Source organism: Mustela erminea, chromosome 18, assembly GCF_009829155.1.
Source record: "Mustela erminea isolate mMusErm1 chromosome 18, mMusErm1.Pri, whole genome shotgun sequence".
NCBI classification, from domain to species: Eukaryota; Metazoa; Chordata; class Mammalia; order Carnivora; family Mustelidae; genus Mustela; species Mustela erminea.
Window position 1 is genome coordinate 40,758,955 of NC_045631.1, and position 23,852 is coordinate 40,782,806.

Below are 23,852 nucleotides of genomic sequence, written 5' to 3' on the forward strand. Positions count from 1 at the left end.
ATTGCATGGAGCACTGGGTGTGGTGAAAAAATAATGAATACTGTTATGCCAAAAATAAATAAAAAAATAAATTAAAAAAAAAAGATGTGTAGGATTTTCATGTTTTGTAGGGACACAACATTGGACTTCAAAATGAACCATATTTATCACCTGTCTTATACCCATCACTTTAGAGACAGGAAAATAAAGAAGTGGAGTACTTGGAGCAAGGGCCTTTGGCCAGCTAATATAGCAGAGCCAGGACTACCAGAAGGATTCCATGACATTGTTGTAGAGCTCCTTAGCGTTTCTACTTTTTCTGTTTTTTTAAATCATAAAGCTGATGCTTGGGATTCACTAACATTTTTGCACTTGTGGGATGTCAGTTCATGCATTTGTTTGTCTGCAAATAGCCAGCTATGTTTAAAATGTTTCTGTTCCTTTTTTCCTCCCGCCCTTCACCTATCTGATTCCATTGCTACTTAAACTCCATAGTCACACATAATTCGCGTTAAAAATCCCCCAATTTAATTAACGTAATTATTTATTTTATTGAGAGTTCCCTTTAGAGGTGCCCTGGACTAGACCGATAAGACACAGCTCCTGCCTTCAAGCATCCTTCAGTCTATGGATATGAAGGTTTTGTTTTGCTTTGTGTTTTGCAGTCTGCACTGTCTGCGTCACCGCAGTCACTCTGCCCGTGACGCAGACTGTTATGTGAGGGTCTGTGCTGGGGGTGCTTAGGAGCAGTTACTGATCTCTACTCATTTAGATCCTGAATTCAGAGTTGCCAGATCTCAGGGAGACATGGGGCAGTTCAGCGTTACCACCAACAAAGAAAGCCATGTTTCCCTGATGCTGGGATCTTTTCACCCAGTAGCGATGAGGTCATCCTCATTTGAGTGACAGACTTGTCATTCAGTCCCTCATCGTGGAGCTTGGGGAGAATGGGTTGGCCTATCCCATGATACTGGGAGTTCAGTCTCATCACTATCATGTTTAAAAAAAAAGGAGGCCCATCTCCTCCCTTTTCCGTTTCCTTTTCCAGCTGCCACCAAACCTCTCTGAGCAGTTAAGAGGTGTTCCAGCCAGATAGCTTCTTAGAAAGGAGTGCCAGGACAATCTGGGCTAAGCCTGGCTTTAGACAGATCCCCAAGTCCTCCTGCCCTGCCTCTGGCAGGCCACCAGGCCCGTTGAGGTGATTTTGTTCATTTAAGGCTGCGGAAGACAAACAGATCCCACCAGTGGGTGGGGAGTGCTAGTGTAAGACTGAAATGATTTCATTTTTTTCCTCCTTTTTATCGTCTTAGTCTGATGAACATGATAGGTAACAGATAAATCCCTCATACAAAGGTTGTTGTCGTTGATAATCCTCGAATCAACCTGCACATTAGTTTCAGTGCTCGTGGGGCGTTCCTTTCTTTGGCCATTTAAGGAGACGTTGTGAGTAACTGTGATGTTGGTTTGCTGAGACGTCATGTCATGCCTTTTGCTGAAGTCTGTCTTGGTAGCTTTTACCTCTAGTGCAGTGTGGTTCATGCTGCGACATGGTCAGTGTATGGAGGGTTGTGGGAAGGTCCTTGTGCTCCAAGATTCTTTCCCACTTGACAGTTGTTGGTGCCTGAAATCCAACCATTTATTTGTTTGGTTCACCAAAATAATGCTTCCTGTTAAAAAAAGAAAAAAACAACACCTTACCGTATACTTGCTCTAAGGGATAGGAGTGGAGAGAGCAAGGGGGAATGGTGATGAGATGAAGTTGGATGCACACAGGTACTGGTATGTTCCAGGCTTTCCTGACCCTGAGTGTTTTGATCTGAAACATAAGAGTTTCTTTTTTTTTTTTTTAATTAATTTTTTATTTTTTATAAACATATATTTTTATCCCCAGGGGTACAGGTCTGTGAATCACCAGGTTTACACACTTCACAGCACTCACCAAAGCACCTACCCTCCCCAATGTCCATAATCCCACCCCCTTCTCCCAAACCCCCTCCCCCCAGCAACCCTCTGTTTGTTTTGTGAGATTAAGAGTCACTTATGGTTTGTCTCCCTCCCAATCCCATCTGAAACATAAGAGTTTCTTACAGAAAGATTTTAAGCGGGGGAGTGCCGTGCCATGCCTTGTGGAAAATGCTTGAGAGTAAAAATAAATGTGTAAGGGTCAGCTGGGAGGATTTTGGCCCTATCTAGAAGAGAGACAATGATGGTTTACTTATTATTATTATTATTATTATTATTATTATTTTGCAGAAGAATGATTTTAATGAAATACGCAAGGATATTTGAGGAGTAGCACAGCGGTGGTTTTCTGCCATGAAAAAGAAGATATTGTCATAAAATTCAGTTTATTTTTTATTCTTATGGTGTCCTCAGTACGCATGTGCTGCATTGACTTTTTCTACAGGCTTATATCATTAGCACAGTGTTGAGGATACTGTCTTAGACCGTGAATGTTTGATACATGTCCTAATCAGTCTGCTTTTAGACAGAAAGTAGACCAATCATATAGGTGGCTAAAGTATTCTTTTGTTCAAGGCTCTTAACTTTTTTATGGACAAGTAAGTTCTATGATGGAATCTCTGTTACAGCTAAAAGAATTTACACAGTAAAAGGAGATAGATTTGCCTGAGGTTGTCCAGTGTCAGTGGCACAGCCCGGGGGCCATCCCCTACTTAATCACTGGCTGCAGATTTCATGCATGTATTTACCATGGCTTCATGTGCATTTATAGTATCTTTGCAAATTTATTACTAGGTTGTTCCTCTTAATATTTGTGGGTGATGTTCTTCTTACCTATTTTCTTGCTTATTTACTATTCATGGGTTGGCTTTTGGTTTGGGAAAATTGGATTTATTCTTTCTCTATTCTCTCCTTTCTTTTGGTTAGGAATGATTGTTTTTCCTTTTCTTTCCTTCTTTCTTTCTTTTTTTTTGTAAGATTTTATTTATTTACTTGAGAGAGAGAGAGAGCAAGCGGGAGAAAGAGCACAAGCAGGGGAAAGGGGCAGAGGAAGAGGGAAAGCAGACTCCCCATTGAGCAGGACTTGATCCCAGGATCCCAGGACCATGACCTGAGCTAAAGGCAGGCACTTCACTGACTGAGCCACCCAGGCACCCCAGGAATTATTGCTTTTTCTATGCTTCTAGTTTCCGTGCTCCTTTTAAAAATCATCCTGGGAGGTGCCTGGGTGGCTCAGTGGGTTAAGGCCTCTGCCTTCGGCTCAGGTCATGAACCCAGGGTCCTGGGATCCAGCCCCGCATCGGGCTCTCTGCTCAGCAGGGAGCCTGCTTCCTCCTCTCTCTCTGCTTGCCTCTCTGCCTACCTGTGATCTCTGTCTGTCAAATAAATAAATACAAGCTTTGAAAAAAAAAAAACAACTTTTAAAAATCACCCTGATGATGTTGTACCTTTTCCATATCTTTGTTACGGTGTGAATTAGTGGAAGGGACTTTGGCCTGGGGGTTAAAGATCCTGATTTGCTACTAACACTCTAGGCAATCTTAACCTCTTGGTCTCAATTTCTTGGTCTCAATTTTCTTATCAATAAAGTGGGACTAACAATCTTTCCTGTAATTAATGGGGCTATTGTTGGGAGTGAATGTGTTAATGTACATACATGACCTGTATAATCTGTATGTAATATACATACATGAACTATGTAATGTGCATGCTATATGCACACAAACTATGTAATCTGTGTACAGTGTACCTCCATGAGCTGTGGAATTGGCATATAATGTGCTCATATGAACTTCATAATCTATAAGCTTCAGTGCACAGTTGAGGGTAGAGGGTAGTGATGTTGTAAACACTCCATGTCTACCCTCAGCCATGATCACACAGGTCTTGAGAGAGAGGAGACCAGTGGGGTTGTCAGGAGGTCACAAGGGCTCAATAAAAAAGCCTTGCCTAACAGGTATACTTCTGTCCCTAGATGAACTCAGAAATAAACATTAATTGCAAGAGTTTACATTTTATAGATACAATCCATGTGAAGGTTAGTCTACATTTATGCTGATGAATGTTTTAGTTAACAGCTTCAAGTTCAGAATTTGCTTCTGCCATCTGCTGCCAACCCCTCAGGCCTCAATTCCTACAAATGTGAACTGAGCTTAATACTCACTCTGATAGATAGGGGCTATTGTGGACATTAAATTAGAGAATTCATGTACTGCACCTAAAAAGTGTTCAGTGGTACTTATTAAAATGTGTGTGTATGTGTGTGTGTGTGTGTGTGTGTGTGTGTGTGTGTGTGTGTGTCTGTGTTAAGATAGTCTATTCTGGTCAGATAAAATAAGCCTTCATTACTCTCTGTTCTGGCTTTAGACAGTTTCCTGGGAATTTATATATTTTTTATAGAATGCTCTAAACTTAGACACTATTTCAGTATCCTTGGTGTCTTTTAAATTCTCACATTTCAATTAATTATATCCCAATTTCTTTGTTTGGTGTATTTTATTCTTACTCCTACTGTGTTATCTGTTTAGAGTTATTTGTATTTTAGGACGGACACTTTTTGCACTCTGAGGAAGTTACCAGAACATTCTCTATCTTACGTTGTGTTATGATAACTGGGGCTTAAGGTAGCACGAAGCACAATGAACCAGTCTTACAGTTCTTCCCTAGGAAGGCTTAAATTTGTCCTGTTTCCTTTGAGCAAGTGAAAGCCATTCCTGGACACCTTTTGTTAGATCTCACTTCCATTCTTTCTTTCCATCTATGCCTCTCTCTCATTTCTCTCATGGACCATGACTCTTTCTCTCCCCTTTGTTTTCTCCATTCTCTCCCAGAGAGGAGAGATCAGGAGAGTGGCCAGATTGGCTGGAGGGACAGGATCATTCCAGCTAGTTGCCCTTTTTCTTTAACCCTGAAATCATAACAGTCAATTAGGGAATGAATTCTTGCAAAATGTATGTGGGTTAAAAAAAAAAAAAGAAGATGGACTTTTGCATGACGGTTTAAAGTTCAGGGTGTGAAGTCACACAGTCTAGGATTTGAATACTGGTTCTTGACAATAAGTGTCCATGAGACTCTGGTAAGTTAAGAGTGTCTCTTGCCTGAGGCTCCTCAAAGATGAGTGGGTGTGTAGGAAATGCACACGAAGAACACTGAACACTTTGTTTGGCATATTGGAAGGACTCAGTAAATGTTAATTGTTGTTATTGTTGCTATAAAAAGGTGACCCCCAGAAGGCTATGGAGTATGTTTACCTCTTCAAACTATGAGTTAAGAGATGAGCCTAAGTATACACTCTCTTTGCATCACTTGTGTTCCCCGAGGCTTGAAGTACAACATGGAACTTGACTGGTTGGTAGACTTAAACACTCATGACTTTGTTACCATACGCATCAAGCTGCAGTTTGGGTCTTCGTGCTTTATGGAGAGGAAATGACCCCTCTCTCTGGTTTTCTTTTGGTTTAGTTGTAGGAGAGTGTGACAGGCAGAATAATGTCCTCCCCCCGCCCCCCAACATGTCTGTCTCCTAATATCTAGAACCTGTGAATATGTTATGGTATGTGGCAGTGGGGAGTTAGTGTTGCAGACAGAGTTAAGGTTGCTAATAAGCTGGCCTAAAAATGGGGAGATAATCTTGAATGATTCAGGTGGGGCTGTCTTTAGAAGTAGAAGATGGAGGTAGAAGAAAGTCCACATCTGGGAAGGAATATGGTAAAGGCAGAGTGGGAATGATGAGGTTGCTGGCTTCCAGGGTGGAAGGAGAGCCCAAGCCAAGGAATGTGGGAGGCTAAACGAGGCAAGGAAACAGGTTCTTCTTCAGGCCCTCCAGGAGGGAGCACAGTTCTGCCAACGCCTTGTTTGAGCTCAGTGGGACCCGTGTCAGACTTCCGAAATAAGATAATAAATTTGTGTGATTTTGAGCCATTCCGTTTGTGCTAATTTGTTTCAGTGGCAGTAGCAGATTAACATAGCAAGTGTATGTGTGTGAGAGAGAGACAAATACAAATAGAAACTCTTGTGATGGATTTTTGCTGAAGATTAAATTAAGGTAAATAGAGTAGTTTCCATGTCATTTGTAAAATGTACATTTTTGTAGGTATCATATGGATTTTTAAGTGTTAGCAGAATAGCAGAGATAGTTGTAGAACTATTTAATAAACTCCACATTATCCAAATTACAGGCATATTTTTAATTTGCAAGTTAATGTATATATCTCACAACATTAAAGCATTTAAACTTTTAAACATTTACTGAAATATTTCACAAATGATTTTTACTGAGAAGTCTAAAATTACAAAAACCAGGGGTTTTCTTGAAGAGCCAGGACATCCATGGGTACCATCATTAGGGTGGATGTGAATATTTGTTTTCAATTACACCCCAAATCTATGTCCCACGCGATCTCCTCCTCTGGCCACAGCTCCTGAGCTCCTATGTGGACCTTCCTCTCAGACAGAGCTACCCGAACCACAGGTTTGTTTATCAGTAATTGCTGTTTACTGCACGGGCTTCATATCATTAATATGAAGAGGCGGGGCTCTAACTGCGGTGCTAGACGTGATGCCTGCAATCCATTCCCACCAAGCATTCTGTTCTGTTTGTGTGAGCTGCAAATGACCTCTTGTCTTAGCTCGCTGTGTGGCCACAAGAGCATACCTATCTTCCCCCTTCTTCCTTCTTATTTTGTCTGTGCCACCCAGAATCTCCCCTGAATTTGCCAGTCATAGCATCTTCTATTTTTACTATCTAAACCCAGTACATTTGATTTCACTTCTTAGAGCTACCCCCCAATAATTTGTAGCCTATATTAAAAGGGATTCGGGGGGGATTTTTGACAACCTTTCCTGTTACCCCATATCCTGTTAATCTCAGGGTCACAACCAGAAAGTCCTCTACAGCTTCAGCAGCTCATGACTGATGTTGAAGCTACAGGTCATCTGTTGGAAACATGGCTGATTGGCAGCTGTTGTTTCGACCTTGAGCTCACCATGACTATGGACAGGGTTAGAAATGAGATCTGTGCTTTCCTGATGCTTCTCCAAATCAAGACCTCTTGGTTTTATGTCTAGTATAGAGCTGTGCCATTCTGTGCCCGACCTCAGACAGTAAACCTCACATGAACTCAACCACCTAACTCCTGTATTTGGAATGAGATGAGTGGAAGTGCCATCTAGTTGGGCTATCTGTTCTCTGAGAAAGGGCTTCACAGGGTGACACTCCCTCATGCAGTCCCTGTGGTCTGAGTCTCTTCTTAGGCTGGTGGGTTCAAAAGCACCATTTTATTAGTGCACCAGAACCAAAGGGGTTCTCAGGAGCCCACTCACCTAATTCTTAGGTGCCAGGTGAATGAGCCGGAATACAAACTTAGTAATTTAACATTGAGAGATGATCCGTTCTGCAACCAGGAAATTCCCATCTGTGTTGTATCGGGGTATTAGAGAAAACAGATGGTGATATGGAAGCTGGTTGGTAAACACGGAACCAGAAGAGAGATGTGGGGTCTTAAGGAACTCGGCCTGAGGAACTGCCCTTACTCTCCGTGTGCTCATGTGATTTGCATGCAGCGTCACTCCTTCCTGGACTGGGCTGGGTACGAACACTGTCGAGTTGCTTTTTGGATTCACCTTCTTCAGCACTCCATGACAAACACATTTCCTTAACAATTTGTGTCTTTGATTGGGCTACAGATAGATGGCTAAATCTGAGTGATTAGAACCAGGGCATTTAGAGTACAGAAGACACGAATTTGTTCAACTTGGCCATTACTCACTTGGTGCTGAGCAACTTAGTTAACTTCTGTAAGCCTTTTCACTTATTAGTGAAGTGGGAATAATAATAGTGTGGTAAGGTTGTTGTGAGGATTGAGCAAGGTAGTGCAGGTAAAGCACTTAGCACAGTGTCTGACGAGGAGCTTTCAACTTTTGGTTGACTGGAAGAAGCGTTACTTTCTACTTGTTCACCACAGGAGGCTCTGTGGCTTCTGCGTGGATCTCAGTGTTTTCATTACATGTTGATTGTTCCATGTTAACTGGGACAGGTGTTTTGGAGGCTTCCTGCTGCTTTCTCTATTGAGCCCATAACCAGACTCCAGGGAAACTGGGGTCAGAAGAGACAAGGGCAGCAGAATCTGTTCTCGGAGAAGGGCCACCAGTCCTATCTGGGCTGCCCTGTCTTGTCCAATCTTCACAAAAGTGATCCTGTTTATAGGGCTGGCTTCATATTGTTCTCCTCCTCCTCCTGGGCCATGGTCTTCCTGTTGGCTGCCAAAGAGTCTGAAAGTTGATATATTATGGGGAGGTCCTTTCCAGCTGAGATCCATAACATTCCAGAAAATTGAAGATTTGGGCCTGCATGCGGTGATCATTTCCCTAGGTATATATATGTAAAAGCATCTTTTTATTTTTATTTATTTATTTTTAGATTTAAAAAAAAATTTATTTGACAGAGAAGAGGTCACAAGTAGGCAGAGAGGCAGGCAGAGACAGAGAGCGAGGCAGACTCCCCGGTGAGCAGAGAGCCCGATGTGGGGCTCGATCCCAGGACCTGAGCTAAAGGCAGAGGTTTATCACACTGAGCCACCCAGGCGCCCCTGTATGTAAAAACATCTTAAATAGATATAATTTTTACTTTAAAAAATTAGTAAAAAAAAAAAAAAGAGAGAGAGAGAAAGAAAAAAGAAAGGTTTCATGCTTAATCTGGTGCTCTCATTAAGTTATTGAGATGACTTGGCTTGACAGCGTCACTTGTCAGCTCCAGCGAAATACTTCCTTAGCTTGAGTGTGACTGTTTGGCAGTGGAATGTAAGTGTCTCAGAGCAACAGTGAAATCATACTCACAGTGTTACTCGGTGCCAGGCATGCCTAAGAGCTTTGCATGCATTCATTAATGTGATCGTCTCAACCCTATGAAGCCCCATTTTAAAGACGAGGAAGTGGAGATACAGAGGTTCAGTAACTTGCCCAAGATCTCACAGTAGGTGGCAGGGCTGAAAATCAGACCCCTGGTCTGGCTTTACGAATCTGTTCTAAATCATCATGTGATTGTGTTTCTTGGCCTGAAGTGGCCAATGTTTTCTTCTGGCCCTTTCTTCCCTTCCTCCCTCCCTCCCTCTTTCTTTCTTTCTTTTCTTTTCTTTTTTTCAGATTTTATTTGACAGAGAGAGGGACTATAAGCGGGGCGGGGGGGGGGTGGTGGGAGAGGGAGAAGTGGGCTTCCCACTGAGCAGGGAGCCCGCTGCGAGGCTCTATACCAGGCCCCCTGATCATGACCTGAGCCAAAGGCAGACGCCTATTGACTTAGCTCCCTAGGCGCCCTCTTCTGGCTCTTTCTAATGACATGGTAGGCAGGACTTGTTCTAAATTTTCACCTTGGTCTCCTTTTCTCCCTCAAGTTACAGTGTGCTCTTAAATGGGATATGATTTTTACTTGCCTTTCATTGTGAGGCTTTTCTCTGCACCCACAAATCTATGCTGGGGGCAGGGAGGTGGTCTCTCGGAGAGTGGCAGTGATGGAGGAGGGCACAGTTATGTTTTTCTGATTGGTTAGTGGCAAATGAGCTAACAAATATGAAAGAGAAGACCTTTCTATCCTTACATACAAGTTTGGGATAGGCAGTTCTCTGTAACCAGCAATATGTATTTGGAGAAATTCAGCCGAAAATGTGGTCTCTCTAGGTCTTCTGGTAGAGTTGTGTTGCTTCTCTAAGAGTCACAGATATCAAGTAGGTACATACTCTCAAGTAACTCTCAAGTACTTGCTGGGCCCATTGGGCCACCACAATGACCTATAAAGCAGAGGGTTTTACCCCTGGCTTAGAAGGCCTTTTTGATTTTTTTTTTCTTTATAGAAAGACCCAAAGAAGGGAGCCACAAACCCGCTTCCTTTCTAGGAAATAGTAAGATAAACTTTAATCTCAGGTGTTTTTCTTCAGGTACCACCGATATGTCCACACCGATTTTTATGTTGTTCCAGACAGACAGGGAGGAGAGAGCAGAGGGGAGGGGTGGGAAGAGAAGAATGTATGTTCAGAAACTTTGCTACTGGTGACACCTGAACTGGAATACTTAGAAACATCATATAGAAACAGCATATTACATATTTTCCCATGTGCATATACGTGGTAGCCTGTGGCTTAAAAGCATCACATAAGAAAACCCTCCAAGTATAATGCGCAACCTGAAATGATCATTTGACTACATAAACCTTTCTAGTGTTGCCAAATAGGGTTGGTTGTTCACATTTGAACTGGGTGTGTGGGTTGTTCCCATGAAGCTTGTGAATCATTCATGAACACACCAGAGATTTTCTAGCTATCCAACCAGCCAAAGGATTCATTTCCTATAAAGACATTGATTACAGTGTTGAAACAGTGCATTCCAGGCTTGCTTGCATTGATACTCAGCAGGGCATTGTGTCATGGGTACTGGTTGCCTCAGCCTACGAATTCTTCCTAGCGTGGATGGTGTTCTTCCCTTCTCTTCTGGGACACTTTCTGTTTCTCCTGAATTTTAATCTCTTTTCCCCCCTTCTTATTTGAAGAGGGCACTTGCTTTTAAAATGATTTTTATTATCCAAACTTGCGTTTTAAATCAAAATGGACAGACTTAGTATAGATTTACTCAGGCAACTTAAATATCTTATTAATAGCATCTAATTGCCTTTTTAAAAAGACATCAGAGAAAGAAGGAACTGAAGGGTGTTATCTCTAGTGTTATTTCCTATTTACACAGAAGGCAAGACATAATAAGGCGAGTAACATTAAGGATTGTAAGTGAAGTTGAAGATATTAGATCAGAAAAATCTCTGGGCCTACAGCAGAGAAGTCAAATGATGCCCCTAAGGACTAGAATGGAAGGTCACTCCCTGCTGGTCCAAGGTTGTTTTCTATCAACTCAAGTTTCAGCACTATCTACTCCAGATGTGGGGAATGAGAAGTAGAAGAAAGAGTACTGGGTTCTCTCACTGACTGTGTAGTCATGGACCAATCCCCTTTCTCTCTGGGCCCCCGTTTCTCCAGCTCTGATATGGAAAAAACTATTAGATGCCATCAAAAATCTTTCTAATTTTCAGAGAGTTATAGGCACTCCCATGTTCATTGAGGCATTATTCACAATAGCCAAGAGGTGGAAACAATCAAAATGGATTTTTTGATGATGAATGGATAAAAAAGAATGTGATATATATATATATATATATACACACATACGCATGTAATGGAATATTATTCAGAATGTAAGAAGAAGGACATCTTGCAGTAAGTGACAACATAAATGAAGCTTGAAGACATTATAGTAGTGAAATAAGTCAGTCACAGAAAAACAAATAATGCATAATTCCATTTATATGAGATATGATATGATTCCACTTACATGGTACATGGGATATATCTAAAATAATCAACTCAGAAGCAAAACATAGAAAGGTAATTGCTATGGAAGGAGGTTGCTTGGGGGAGGGTAAAGGGAAAATTGCTAATCAAAGGGTAAAAAAAAAAAAATAAAATGAGTTCTAGAGATCTGCTGGACAACATTGTGTCTATAGCTAACCGTTCATTTAATTATCTGTTAAAAGACTAAATCTCATGTTAAGCATTCTTACCACAGTTAAAAAGTTAAAGTTAGGTGTGCCTGGGTGGCTCAGTGGGTTAAGCCTCTGCCTTTGGCTCAGGTCATGATCTCAGGGTCCTGGGATCGAGCCCTGCATTGGGCTCTCTGCTTGGCGGGGAGTCTGCTTCCCCCTCTCTCTGCCTGCTTCTCTGCCTACTTGTGATCTCTGTCTGTCAAATAAATAAATAAAAAAATCTTAAAAAAAAGTTAAAGTTAAAAATAAAGTTTAAATTTAAAAAGTTAAGTTTTAAAAGTTAAAAAATAAATCTCAGTCTATAAATTTATAGATAAAAAGACTATATAGACTATTTATAGACTAATGCTAATACCATAGACTCCTTGGATGGTCTCTCACTAGAATCAGAGACAAGCAAGCTAGGAAATAGTTCTTTGAAGAGTTGAAAAAATAATCTCTTGCTACTGTGAATTCTTTCCATTCTTGGAGACTGATTAAAGAATGTATCTGGTTCTATTTTAACCCTATTAAGGAAATCAAAGTACTTAACATTCAATCTTATTATTTTGTGACACTGGGTGATAGTCACACAATACTCAGTATTCACACAATATTGTGTGATAGTCATTGAACCACTCTATCCATTAGTTCCTCTATCTACTAAATGGAAATATTAGGGGTAGCTCCTTCATGGTAGTAAGGATTAAATGAATTAGTTATTAAATGAGTTACTTACTAGATTTTAATTAGCCCTACTTCATAAATAGGTCGATGGATATGTAGGGGAGGAATTGTCTGCAAGCGTGGTCATCTATCAAACTAGTGTCAAAACCTAAAAGATAATTCCCTAAGACAGTAGGTCATCTAGATATTTAAAGCAAAAGGCATTTGTCAGCAAGCAAGCAGTGGCTTTTATAATTCAGCACGCATGCTTCAAGTGAGAATATTTTAAAATTTGGATGCCTAGGTCCCACACCTGGAGATGCTGATGCAGGATGTCTACAGTACGGCCAAATAATCTAAATTTTATAGGTTCCTTGGGATTTTGGATATAAGTGGTTTCTGAGTCAACTAGAGAAATCCTGGTGGCAAGTAATGTAATGGGTTACCACTGACTAAACTCTTGAGGAAAAATTTTCAGGCCACTTCTTCTAAGCATGAATTGGTGGAGTTGATCATAGAGGATGAGGATGGAGAGGTTGTGAGCCATCTATAGGGACTAGGGGGGCAGTTAATGGTTGAGAGACAAAGGGGAAGAGAGAAGCATGGTTACCCCTGCATTTGGAAGTGTTTCAACAAGCTGTCATATATTAAGGTGAGGTCAACATGAAAAAAAGACAAAATCTAGAAAAAATATATCCTTAAACCTCCTTTGTTGGGAAATATAATTGCAGACCACCAAATGGGTTTTGATACTCTTTCCTGCTCTGAGACAGTTTCTACCAATCAAAAGGCCATCTTGCTCTTGGAGTCAATCCTTCTTAAGATTATGTCTTACTAGGACTTTATAGACTTCCAGAGAAAGGAACCTGGCATTATATTGCCTTACAGGACTGGGGTTCACAGTCTTTTTGGTTTCAAATATCTATAATTCAGCCTAGGATGTATGAGTGTGAGCTTGGCACATGGGATGGGATATCCTTGAGTGGAGTGGGAGGAAGAGATCCTAGTTTGGGAATAAATTGAGAATGGCATTGCCATATCAACCCAAGGTTAGCCTGAATCCATCGAGGTTCCTAAACCCTGAATCCTGTTGGAATCAAAACTCAGAGCAGACTGAGCAACTCTGGCTTCTCACCAACTGGTTTCTCAGTTAGTGTTGATAGTACATATGGGGTACACTGGGGACCATCACTGAACCAGACACAAAGGAAGAAGTTTGTGAAATGACAAATGCCTGGTTCCAATTAGGGGACAAACCTCTCTTCTGCCTGGCCTTATACAGCTTACACAACCCTTTTAGTGTTATAATTCCATTTAATCTCTCCAGTGTGTCAGGACCTACATTGTTATGTCCCTTTTACTCAAGGTCATACACACAGACTGGGATGAGACTTTCTCCTAGGGCTTCTGAGGCAACCCCCTGCTCTTCCCACATTTCCATCCTTCAGTCTGAGATAGTATGCTGTGAAGTGCTACCAGGGGTAATCTGGGCATTCAGATGGGAAAGAAGTTATTGGGAGGAAGGAGATCACTCTGAGAGTTTTCCATTCCTCTTGCTCAGTATAAGTTGCTACTTGTATGGAGGAAGTGGCTGTTGAGCTCTGAGTTAAATTATGCTTCTGTTTTTGCTGTGGGCACTAGCTATCAGCTGATATCTGATATAGACCTGAAGATTCACAAATGCTTTACTGAGTAGAATTGCAGGCTTGATGACAGGAAGATCTTGTTCTGTTCTTTTTTCACCGCTCAAAGCCGGGCACTATTAAAACTCCCCAAATCATGAGTGGATAACTACATTTATGGAGAAAGAATTTTGACATGGGATAATAACACAGTTAAGTCTAGGGCTGTAGTTAAAGGCAAAGCTTATGTAAAAATAACATTTGCATCATGCTCTTCAGTGTACCAAGTACCTGACATAAACAATTTCATTTGATCTGCACAGCAAACCTGTCAAGTAGCCATGGTCCTCTTAACAAATAAGAAAATTAAGTTTGATAAAGGCTAAAGGTTTTGCCCAGGGTCCCAAGAGACTAGTTTAGGACTTCAGGTCTTTTGGCTCCACATTCTGTATTTGATTTGTAATTATTTATGAAAACTTCTGAAAATGTCAAATATTTTGTAGGGATTGACTGAAACCCTCTGTGACCCTACTTATGAGAAGCTCTGATAATGGCCGGTACATACATGGTATCTTCTCACTTGAGACTGTCTTGTGCTCTGAAGCAGCAATTACTCAATGATTACTTTTCTGCAAAGTTTGTGGGATCAAGTCCATTTCTCTGTGACGGATAAATTGAAGGAGGAAGCTATGCTATGTTTTCATGGCCATCAGTCCCAGGGAGATGGAGGAACAGGATTATGACGTGAGCGTTCCAGCTCCATGTTCCTTGTTAAACAGTCGGAAACAACTCCCATTCCCTATAGAGTGGAAAGAGAAACAGCAAACATTTAATAAAAGGATCCATAGTATTCCTTCAAAATGCTCTAGATTCACTCCCCACAACTCTTCCTGACTCTTGATGAAAATATTTGGAGAACCCAATGGTTACAAAGTTTTGGAGAACCCGGACATCTTCAAAAATGCCTTGGGGAATATAAAGTATGTGCGTATGGTTAACAGACAGTCCAGTTCAATAGGAGTCAGACTCACAACTATTAACGGAAACACAACATTAAAGATCTTTCCCCCTATTCATGCTATTCCTATATAGGCTTCTTTCTACAGCCAAGGAAGGATTTTAGGAGGGAAGATCGCAGCTTTTCACCTCATGTACCATGGCCAAAACCAATCTTAGAACTTGTCTGACTGGATCAAGTGAGCAATATACGTAAACAAGATCTGAGTAAACAAGAGAGAAACCTGCCTATCACCTGTGGAGTCAAGTAATGTAGGGCACCTTCCTGGGCACTTATAAATCAGTGCCCGTCTCTCAGAGAAGTGGGTGATGTGCTTCCCAAGCAATGTCATTTGTTATCCTGTTGATAGTGGCAACTTAGGGAAGGATCAGAATGCAAGGTATTCTATCTAGCAATGTAGACCCACTGTGGTAGTAAGAAACTAGGTACCTTAAGGGGCTGGGGACTTTTTAAGCCTTTCTGGTAGGAGCAAGTATTGGCCTTTCTTTCATGAATGAGGGTCATTTTCATCACCTTGGGATGTTAGACTCTGACAGTTCTGATGATGAAGCAAGGCTGCACATGCTCGTGAGAAGAAATGATTTTGCCATCCTGAATCTCCTGAGTGATGGTGCAGATTTTAACCAGTATTCGGGGCAGGCATCTGTAGGCACAGCAGGGCCCGTGTGTCCAGTGGGAAGTTGAGGGTGATGCATTGTCAGCTGAGGCTGTGCATTCCATGGCACTGGCCTTACCGGAAGGCTCACATTTGGTGGTGCATGGGCTACAGGGAAGCCTAGAAAAAACAGAATTTTACCTGTGACTGAGGGAAGATAACGATGGTGATGGAGTGGTGTCAACATGGGCCACTCAAAACAAGGACTCCCAAAAGCTTATTCATTCATTTTGTTCTATCACTAGTGAAAGAAGAAGAATGAAAGCAGATCCATGGGAAAGCAGCATCCTTAGTTTGGAAGCATTAGATTACGTAAGCTGCCATTATGCACAATGCCACTGCCTTGTGGAAGAACACCATGCCAGGAGTTAACGACCGGGGTGCAGCCCAGCTCTGTCATTTACCAGCTGGTGACCTCGGATAAGTCAGTGAAGCCTCCCGAGCTTTAGTTCTTCATCTCCAGGTTGGGTATAATGGGAGCTAAATTTACAGGGTCAGTAGTGATACGGGACAAGCTGAGGGGCTTATTATCTGAGGACAAGAAATTAGTCAGATATTTTTCTTATCAGAGAGTCACAATACTACTGGTGGCCTGAGCCCCATCTATGGAAGAGTCCTCAGTCTTTATCAAGAAGCTTCAAAGTGCCTTTGGGTGTATTTAAATGAAACTTTACAGAATTGGAGTTGGAAGCAGTTAACAGAGCTCTTTATAGAAAGCATCATCTTTCTTTGATGATTCAAGGCACTTTGGTGCCTTGTAGCTCCTCATAGGGACTAGCTATGGTTAACCTTATGCTAGTATAATGTGGCAGTTAAAATGTGCAAGTTAAAAGAATGCTGGGAACAGAATTCAGGGGTTATTTTGGGGAAGAAGGTTTCTGTAACAATTTTAACAGAGTCTGCACCTGGGGCGTTCGTTTGGAAGGAGCTGCTTCCTCTGAAGAGGTTGTGCTCTATCTAGGTCAGTTCCTTATGAGTTGTTTGGCTTCTTATTGAAAAACCTTACAATTTCTACTTTAAAAAAAGATGCTAAAATACATATCTACATGCTGCTGTTGGCATCAAGGACGAATGGCTGGACAGGGATGGGCATTTCAGCTTGAGCAGAATGTTCCGCCAAACAGAACAGGGTCATCCTATTCAATCTTATGAAAGTTCATTGCAGTGGGGGAAAATCTGTAAGTGGCCAGGAATATTTGAATATTTGAGAAAACCATTTTTTCCCTTGGACTTAAAAAAACTCAACATATAAGCAATTAACCTGGCACACTGGCTCTTCAGAATGACTCAGCTCAGCTAAGGCCTCAAGTTTGGACCAGGTTACAATTGTAGGTCTCGGAACAGCACAGCTTGAGACCATGTATCGCAAGTTCCCATCATTGGCAAGAAGATCAAAGCTCACGCCCCCTGTTGCCAGTGGCAGTAACACATGTAGGTGAGCATATTTTCTAGTAGGAGCTGTTTTTATTTTACTTACTTGACATCTGAACTCTCCAGAAGGCTGCGGTATGTGGCAATCTCACATTCCAGCCGGGACTTGACATCCAGCAGAATTTCGTATTCTTGGTTCTGTCTCTCCAGGGCACACCGGATGTCTGCCAGCTGAGCCTCCACATTATCGATCAGACACTGGATCTGGGCCAGTAAGGCTGTATATCGGGCCTCTGTCTCCACCAGGATGCATTCCTGGGAATCTCTCTGCCACGGAGGAGGAAAGTAGGATTTATAACGATGACTTGTTGGAGCCTAGGTCACTTGTAAACTGCATCAATTTAAACAATGGTTTCTTTGGGGCAGGTACTAATGAATCTCCAACCCTCTTATTACTTCCTAACCAAATAAATCCCAAACCAAAATTATCAACTATGCTAAAGCTCACTCCCCTTTATACTCTTAACTTATTTTTGCCCTCTTTTAAGTATTTACTTCTTTCTTAATCACCTGATAATATCCTACCACACTCTCCTACCTGTGAGACAAAAAACTATTCCAACTTATTTTACACCTGGGCTATGAGAACCTGTTACTATGGCACCTCATTCTATGAATATTTATACCTTAAAGAAGTCAGCAGCATCTAACACAGCATATCTAAAACATGAGAGTTGAAACTTTGATGATTAAAGTTCTTTCCTGCTTCGTCATTCTGTAAGTCTACGGACAATGGAATTTTAGGTTTGAATAACCTATCATTTCCATGGTTTTCCCAATTTTTAGAGAGGAGAAGACTGAGGTTCAAGGGGTTAAGTGAGTTGTCCATGGTCACATGATTAGCTGGTGACAAAACCAACTTTGGAGCAGGCTCTTCCAAGTACCCTTCATATCAGAGCCATTTAAATAACTCCTTACGGGGTACCTGGTTGGCTCAATGGGCTAAGCCTTTGCCTTTGGCTCAGGTCATGATCTCAGGGTCCTGGGATCGAGTCCTGCATCAGGCTCTCTGCTCAGTGGGAAGCCTGCTTCCCTCTCTCTCTCTGCCTGCCTACTTGTGATCTCTCTCTCTCTGTCAAATAAGTAAATAAATAACTGCTTACTTCAGAGAGGCAGTAAAATGAAGCAGAAGTGGTTCCAGCTTTGGAACCTTAATTCCGGCTCAGACTCATTTCTTTTGTGACCTTTAACAAGTTACTTAATGCCTCAGGATCTCAGTGTCTCCATCTCTATAAAATAGTCAAGATGGAACTCACCTGGGATCTGGCTTGGGAAAATCACTTTAGCTGCCTGAGGCTCAGCTGTAAAATTGGCTCAATAATTATGCTACCTCCTTTATAAGATTATTTTATAAATTTGATAGTTTTAAAAAATGTTTTGCATGTAATAAAATGCCCTCTTAATGTTTCCCAAAGTGTATTCCATAGATCATTATTGCTATGAGAGGATCTTAAAAAAGGGGGTCCAGAGCCAAATAAGTTTGGAAAGCTGAATACCATATATCTCCTTCTGGGAGAGCCATAGAGCATATTAGCTTATTAAAGGCCTGCAGGAAGGTACCCTGTTGAACCTGTGTTTACTCCAGCATTTCCCAGGCTTTTTGGACCACCGGCCCCTTTTTTGGCCATAGGCCCTTTAGCAAACAGAGGAACTTCTGAGGGACACAATTTGTGAAACATTGCAACATGCAGGTGTCTGGGGTTTTTGCCATCACTGCTGTATTAGGCTTGGTCAGCTTGCTGAGTACCATTCGGTGTTGGGCCTGCAGTTCAATCTCCAGAGCATTCACAGTGCGTCTCAGTCCAGTGACCTCCTTCAGGCAGCACTGCTGCTGTTCAGAGCTGGCCACCACCTGCTGGTTCAGCCCCTCCATCTGAAACACAAAGACCATGACTATTATGAAGGAAAACATGACTTTGATTAACGGACACCTGGAAATGCAATGTCAACTTTTTGGTTTTGACTTTTCTACCCTCCCCCACCTGCGTGTTGAACCACTGTTCCACTTCTCTGCGGTTTGTCTCCATGATGGACTCATACTGACATCTCATTTCTTGTAGAACCTGGTTTAGATCAACGGAAGGAGCAGCGGTCACTTCAATGTTGAGTCTGTCCCCAAGCTGGCTCTGTAAGGAATTTATTTCCTATGAAAAGAAAAAGAATGGGAGGTCACTTGGTGAACAGATGACACCCTTGTGTTCTTGTTTGTCTAATAGCAATGGTTTAGCTTAATTGTATCTGAAATATAGCTCACAATAAAGACATAGATGATTTATAGGTGCTATTGAGATGCTATAAAATGACTTCAGGCTAGTTCAGATATGACTCTGTGTTCAAATATGTAGAACATTAAAAGGAATTAATCAGCAAGATCAGAGTCTTAAAGAATTTAGATCATTTCCAGCGATGGGTAATGGTGAAGCAGCAGAGAGGTAGAATTTGTAATAAGAGACCATAGCCTCTATGACGCCAATATGGGCTTTTACTAATACAGACTTATAGAAATAGTGGCAGAAGTCTGTGTAGGAATCCTACAAACAGAGAGGAAAGCTGTGAGGACAGGAAAAGTGTTGCTTCCTTCTCTTGGAAAAGCGGGAAGGACATGGAGGCCTCAGATACTGTGTTATAGGTGATGGATTCCCATGCTAGTAGCGGTAGGTACTGTCGGGGCTGAAAAGCAGAGTAGTATCTACTTTTTGGAGACACCTATTGCCCAGTTCAAGTCAAAGGAGTTGCTGCTATTTTTAGAGGCTTAGCTTGTAATGACTCTCTTGGTTTTTCTCTAACCTCTCCATGGTTGTTTTTGAGGCAGAGGAGCTCCTCCTTCAGAGACTGGACTTGCACCTCCAGGTCGGCCTGGGCCAGGGTCAATGCATTGAGGATCTGCTGTAGGCCTTTGGCGTCTGCCTCCACCAGCTGGCGTATGGACATCTCAGCTTCATACCTTTAAAAATGAGACACAAAAAGAAAGGCATTATAATCAGATAGTGTAAATCAAGCCAAGCAGAACTCTCCTTCTCATTTTCCTCTGGGCCTTTCATTTAGTATATTTCTGTGTCAGTTTTATTCTTGTTAGAGGTGAGACCACTTGATAAATATCACACGTAATTATTATTCCTTAATCAGTTTGCTGGGATGAGGCTATATTGCTGTTCTTTGAGATAAGGAAATTTATCCTCTTTCTCCTGCTCCAAGAGGCAATGCAGTAGATGGAGAAAGAGCAGTGGATGAGGAGTTAGAAAACTTGGAGGCATGTTTTAGTTATTTCTTGTCCTAGCTGTATGTCTTTGGATGTGACAGACCCCCCCCCCTCAAACCACAGTTTTCTCAACATAAACAAGGCAATTATTATTAACCCATTTTCCTGAATTACTGTGCAGGTGTTCAGATGGGTTCATATGTTAGAATCTCCAAGTACTGTTTCCATTTATCGAATGTGAAGGTTTTCCCTGGGCTGGTGCCGGTATGGTGTGGAGCAGGAGGTTTAGCAGATTTGGGGATAATCTTCTCAGGAGTGTATAGAGTCAGAGGCGGGTGAATTCTGCCATGAATGACAGTGCTGGGTGGGCTTACTTGGCTCTCATGTCATCAGCAGCCAGTTTGGTGTTGTCAATTTGTGAGACCAGTCTGGAATTCTCAGCCTTGGTGCACAAGATCTAGAATTAAGAAATTGTACACACAAATTAGACAAACACCAGGATCTCCTTCTTTAAAAACCAATGGCTTGTGTGTATTGCAATTAACAGTGGGTGGGGGGGAGTTAGGCTTTTCATAGCTATGCTTAGGAAGTTTGGGAAGCTTTGGAAAGTCTGAGTTTTTTTTTTTTTAAGATTTTATTTATTTGACAGAGACACACAGAGAGAGGGAACACAGCAGGGGGAGTGGGAGAAGGAGAAGCAGGCTTGCCGCAGAGTGGGGAGCCCGATGCGGGGCTCGATCCCAGGATGCTGGGATCAGGACCTGAGCCGAAAGCAGATGCTTAACGACTAAGTCACCTAGGCACCCCAGGAAAGTCCAAGTTTTTGTTATTTTCCTAAGAAATCAGCAAAACCCACACCAATAAAAACTTCTGTATATATTTTACCATTAAATTATAAAATCTGGGGTGCCTGGGTGGCTCAGTGGGCTAAAGCCTCTGCCTTTGGCTCAGGTCATGATCTCAGGGTCCTGGGATTGAGCCCCGCATCGGACTCTCTGCTCAGCAGGGAGCCTGCTTCCTCCCCCCTGTCTGCCTCTCTCCATACTTGTAATTTCTGTCTAATAAATAAATAAAATCTTAAAAAAATAATAAAAATCTGCCCTTGATTTGCATCCTCTGGAATGTAACCACCATGAGGGCAAGGACTTTTTAGCACACAAATATTTTTCCAGAGCCTGGAGTAATGTCTGGTGTGTTGGTGGTGGTGTTCGTTAAACACTTGTTGAAGAAATAAAATGGAATGAATCTGGCATGGGCAGTAACAGCAACACATTGCTCTGATTAGGAGATAGGCTTGGTGTTGGAAGAAACCACTGAAATAATTTGGAGATAATGAAATGAGCATAAAAGGGGGAAACAGTGGTGATGGTAGCAAAATGGATAAAACATATAATAAATAATTCCTAAACGTTTGGGAACTTGTTAAAACAAAATGCCCCTTTTCAGATCCCTGTTTTCTTATTTTTGCTAAAGAAATGACAGCAATAGGTTGTTGACACATTTTGACACATGTTGACACACTTCTGACACAGCAGAATGTATCTCTGGAAGATGAACAAATATAAAACTCTGAATATTGCCTCCAGATGACAATTCCATTCAAGAGATTCTCTTATTCTACAAAATATTTTTTCCAACATAAGATGAACTAAAAATATTAAGGGTTAGCAAATGGCTATTGCTTGGAGAGTGTCATGACTCAACCCAATTATACACATTCCTAAGAATCTTACCTTCCTCTGGAGCTCCTCTATGGTAGCATAGTAGGACACATAGTCAGGACATACAACACAGAGCTCTTTGTTACACTCCTCCTGGATTTTGCACTCCAGTTCAGCATTCTCTTGTTCCAAGATCCGCACCTTCTCAAGGTAGTTAGCAAGGCGCTCATTCAAGATTTGCATGGTCTCTTTCTCATGGCTGTTGATGCCTTCACCACACCAGCCACAACCATCCAGAAGGGGACAGGCATTGAAGTTGCTTATTAAGCAGATGGGAGTGAAATAAAAGCAAGGAGTGGGTCTGGCAGTCCTCGGAACATGGCTAACTTGTTGGCAGCTGTTGGCTTCAAGACCGTCATGTTGGCAGCTGGCGTTAGAAGAAATGGTCCGAGAATTTGTAATCCTAGAGCAGTTTTGGTGTGGCGTTGAACAAGAAATCATTGTTGTTGTACAACCATTGGTTTCCATAGTGTACCCAGTTTTGGTTTATTTTAGTCTGTGGTCCAGACGGAAAGCTCAAGGAACCTCGACTGTGTCTGATTTCCAAGCTTCTCGGCTATTTCCTCTTTGAAGTGCTTATATAGCCTTTGCTCTAGGTGGGGTCACAGCTGACAGGATGTTTTCCTTTCTAATGTTTATATCAAATCCCATAGGAACATCTCATTAGTCTGCTTTTTACTTGCCTGAGAAGAGTTACTTGTCTCATAAAAATGTGCATTGAGGCTGTTACTAAGTTATGACCCATCACAACTACTACTTGTCATTGGATCCAGAGCTTCACATGAAGTCTTCAAAAGGAACTGTCGTCACAGTTCTAACAGCATCCATTATTAAGTAGGTGTGAGTATATTAAGTTCATTAAATCCTTATTGACCTCTCCACCTGGCATTAAGCTTGAATCGGGAATGAGTTCATCCTTCTTTTCCTTTCTTCTCTAGGAAAGGGAATCTATTAATATCTAATAATCATTGGAGAACTCAGAAATCAGTGTTTTATTTTATTCTGCCCCACTGATTTTCCCATTTTCATTGTTCAGACATTGTGAGTATGGGTTAAATTGTTAGTTTTAAATAAGACACTACTTAAAGGTGATTGTTAGATTCCTGTTTCAGTTTTCCAGGTAGGGTTTGATTGCTAAGAAGAAATTTCTTGGAAATTTTATGACATTTCTAGCGCTCAGTGTTTGCTTGTGGAATTATGTTAGCTAAAAATTTATCATGGTGTTGACTTATATTTGCTGTTTAAACATGATCAGTTGAAAGGCATGTGTTTTCTTTCTCAGGAATACTTTCTCAGCATTTTCTGAAGAAAGTTATTTGTTCCTGATCCTTTATGGTGGCTCTAGGAGAGAATAATTTCCTTGACTTTTCCAGCTTCTAGAGGCTGCCCATGCTCCTTAGCTAGTGGCCCCTTCCATCTTCAAAGCCAGCATGTGGCAGATCTTTTTCACATGGCATGACTCTGACACTGACTCTTCTGCTTCCCTCTTCCACACTTAAGGACCTTGTGATTATATTGGGCCCATGCATATCATCTAGGATAATCTTCCTATTTTAATGTCAGCTGATTAGTGGCCTTCCCCTTTGTCATGTAGCCTAACATATTTAAAGATTGTAGGATAAGGATATCTTTGGGGGCCCATTATTCTGCATATCACATAATGTAAGGAAAAAGCACAATAATTTACAATAGCATCAACAAATACAAAATACACAGGAGTAAATTTAGTTAGAAAGGTAGGTCACATGAATAAAATATTTAAATACATTGGAGGACAGAAAATTGGGATAAATGGAAAGATTTATCATGTTCTTGGCCTGAAATACTGTAGTCATCACTATAAAAATGTCAGTGATCTCTACATTAATTTAACTTAGATTCCAATAAATTTATTGAGATCCTCCCAAAATTGATTTAGTTTCAATTAGACAAGATAATTCTGAAGCTTTATGAGAAAAAATTAATCAAATTTGAGTAGCCAGGAAAATTCTAAAAGAGAAAAGTCACCAAGAGATTAGTCCTTTCTATTTTAAAGCCTCAATA

At 41.4% G+C, this 23,852-nt stretch overlaps 1 protein-coding gene and 1 long non-coding RNA gene across 5 annotated transcripts in view; one reads left to right on the top strand and one right to left on the bottom strand.

Moving 5' to 3' along the window:
• The window catches only part of LOC116577602, a 151,731-nt gene that overhangs the window by 117,241 nt on the left and 10,638 nt on the right, over positions 1-23,852 (top strand). The window lies entirely within an intron of this gene.
• On the bottom strand, positions 15,326-22,277 carry KRT39 (keratin 39). Its single transcript, XM_032321086.1, has 7 exons — positions 21,822-22,277; positions 20,463-20,545; positions 19,677-19,833; positions 18,872-19,033; positions 18,637-18,762; positions 16,936-17,156; positions 15,326-15,578 (listed from the first exon to the last, which is right to left on the bottom strand). The coding sequence occupies exons 1-7, from the start codon at positions 22,275-22,277 to the stop codon at positions 15,326-15,328; spliced, it is 1,458 nt and encodes a 485-aa protein (XP_032176977.1).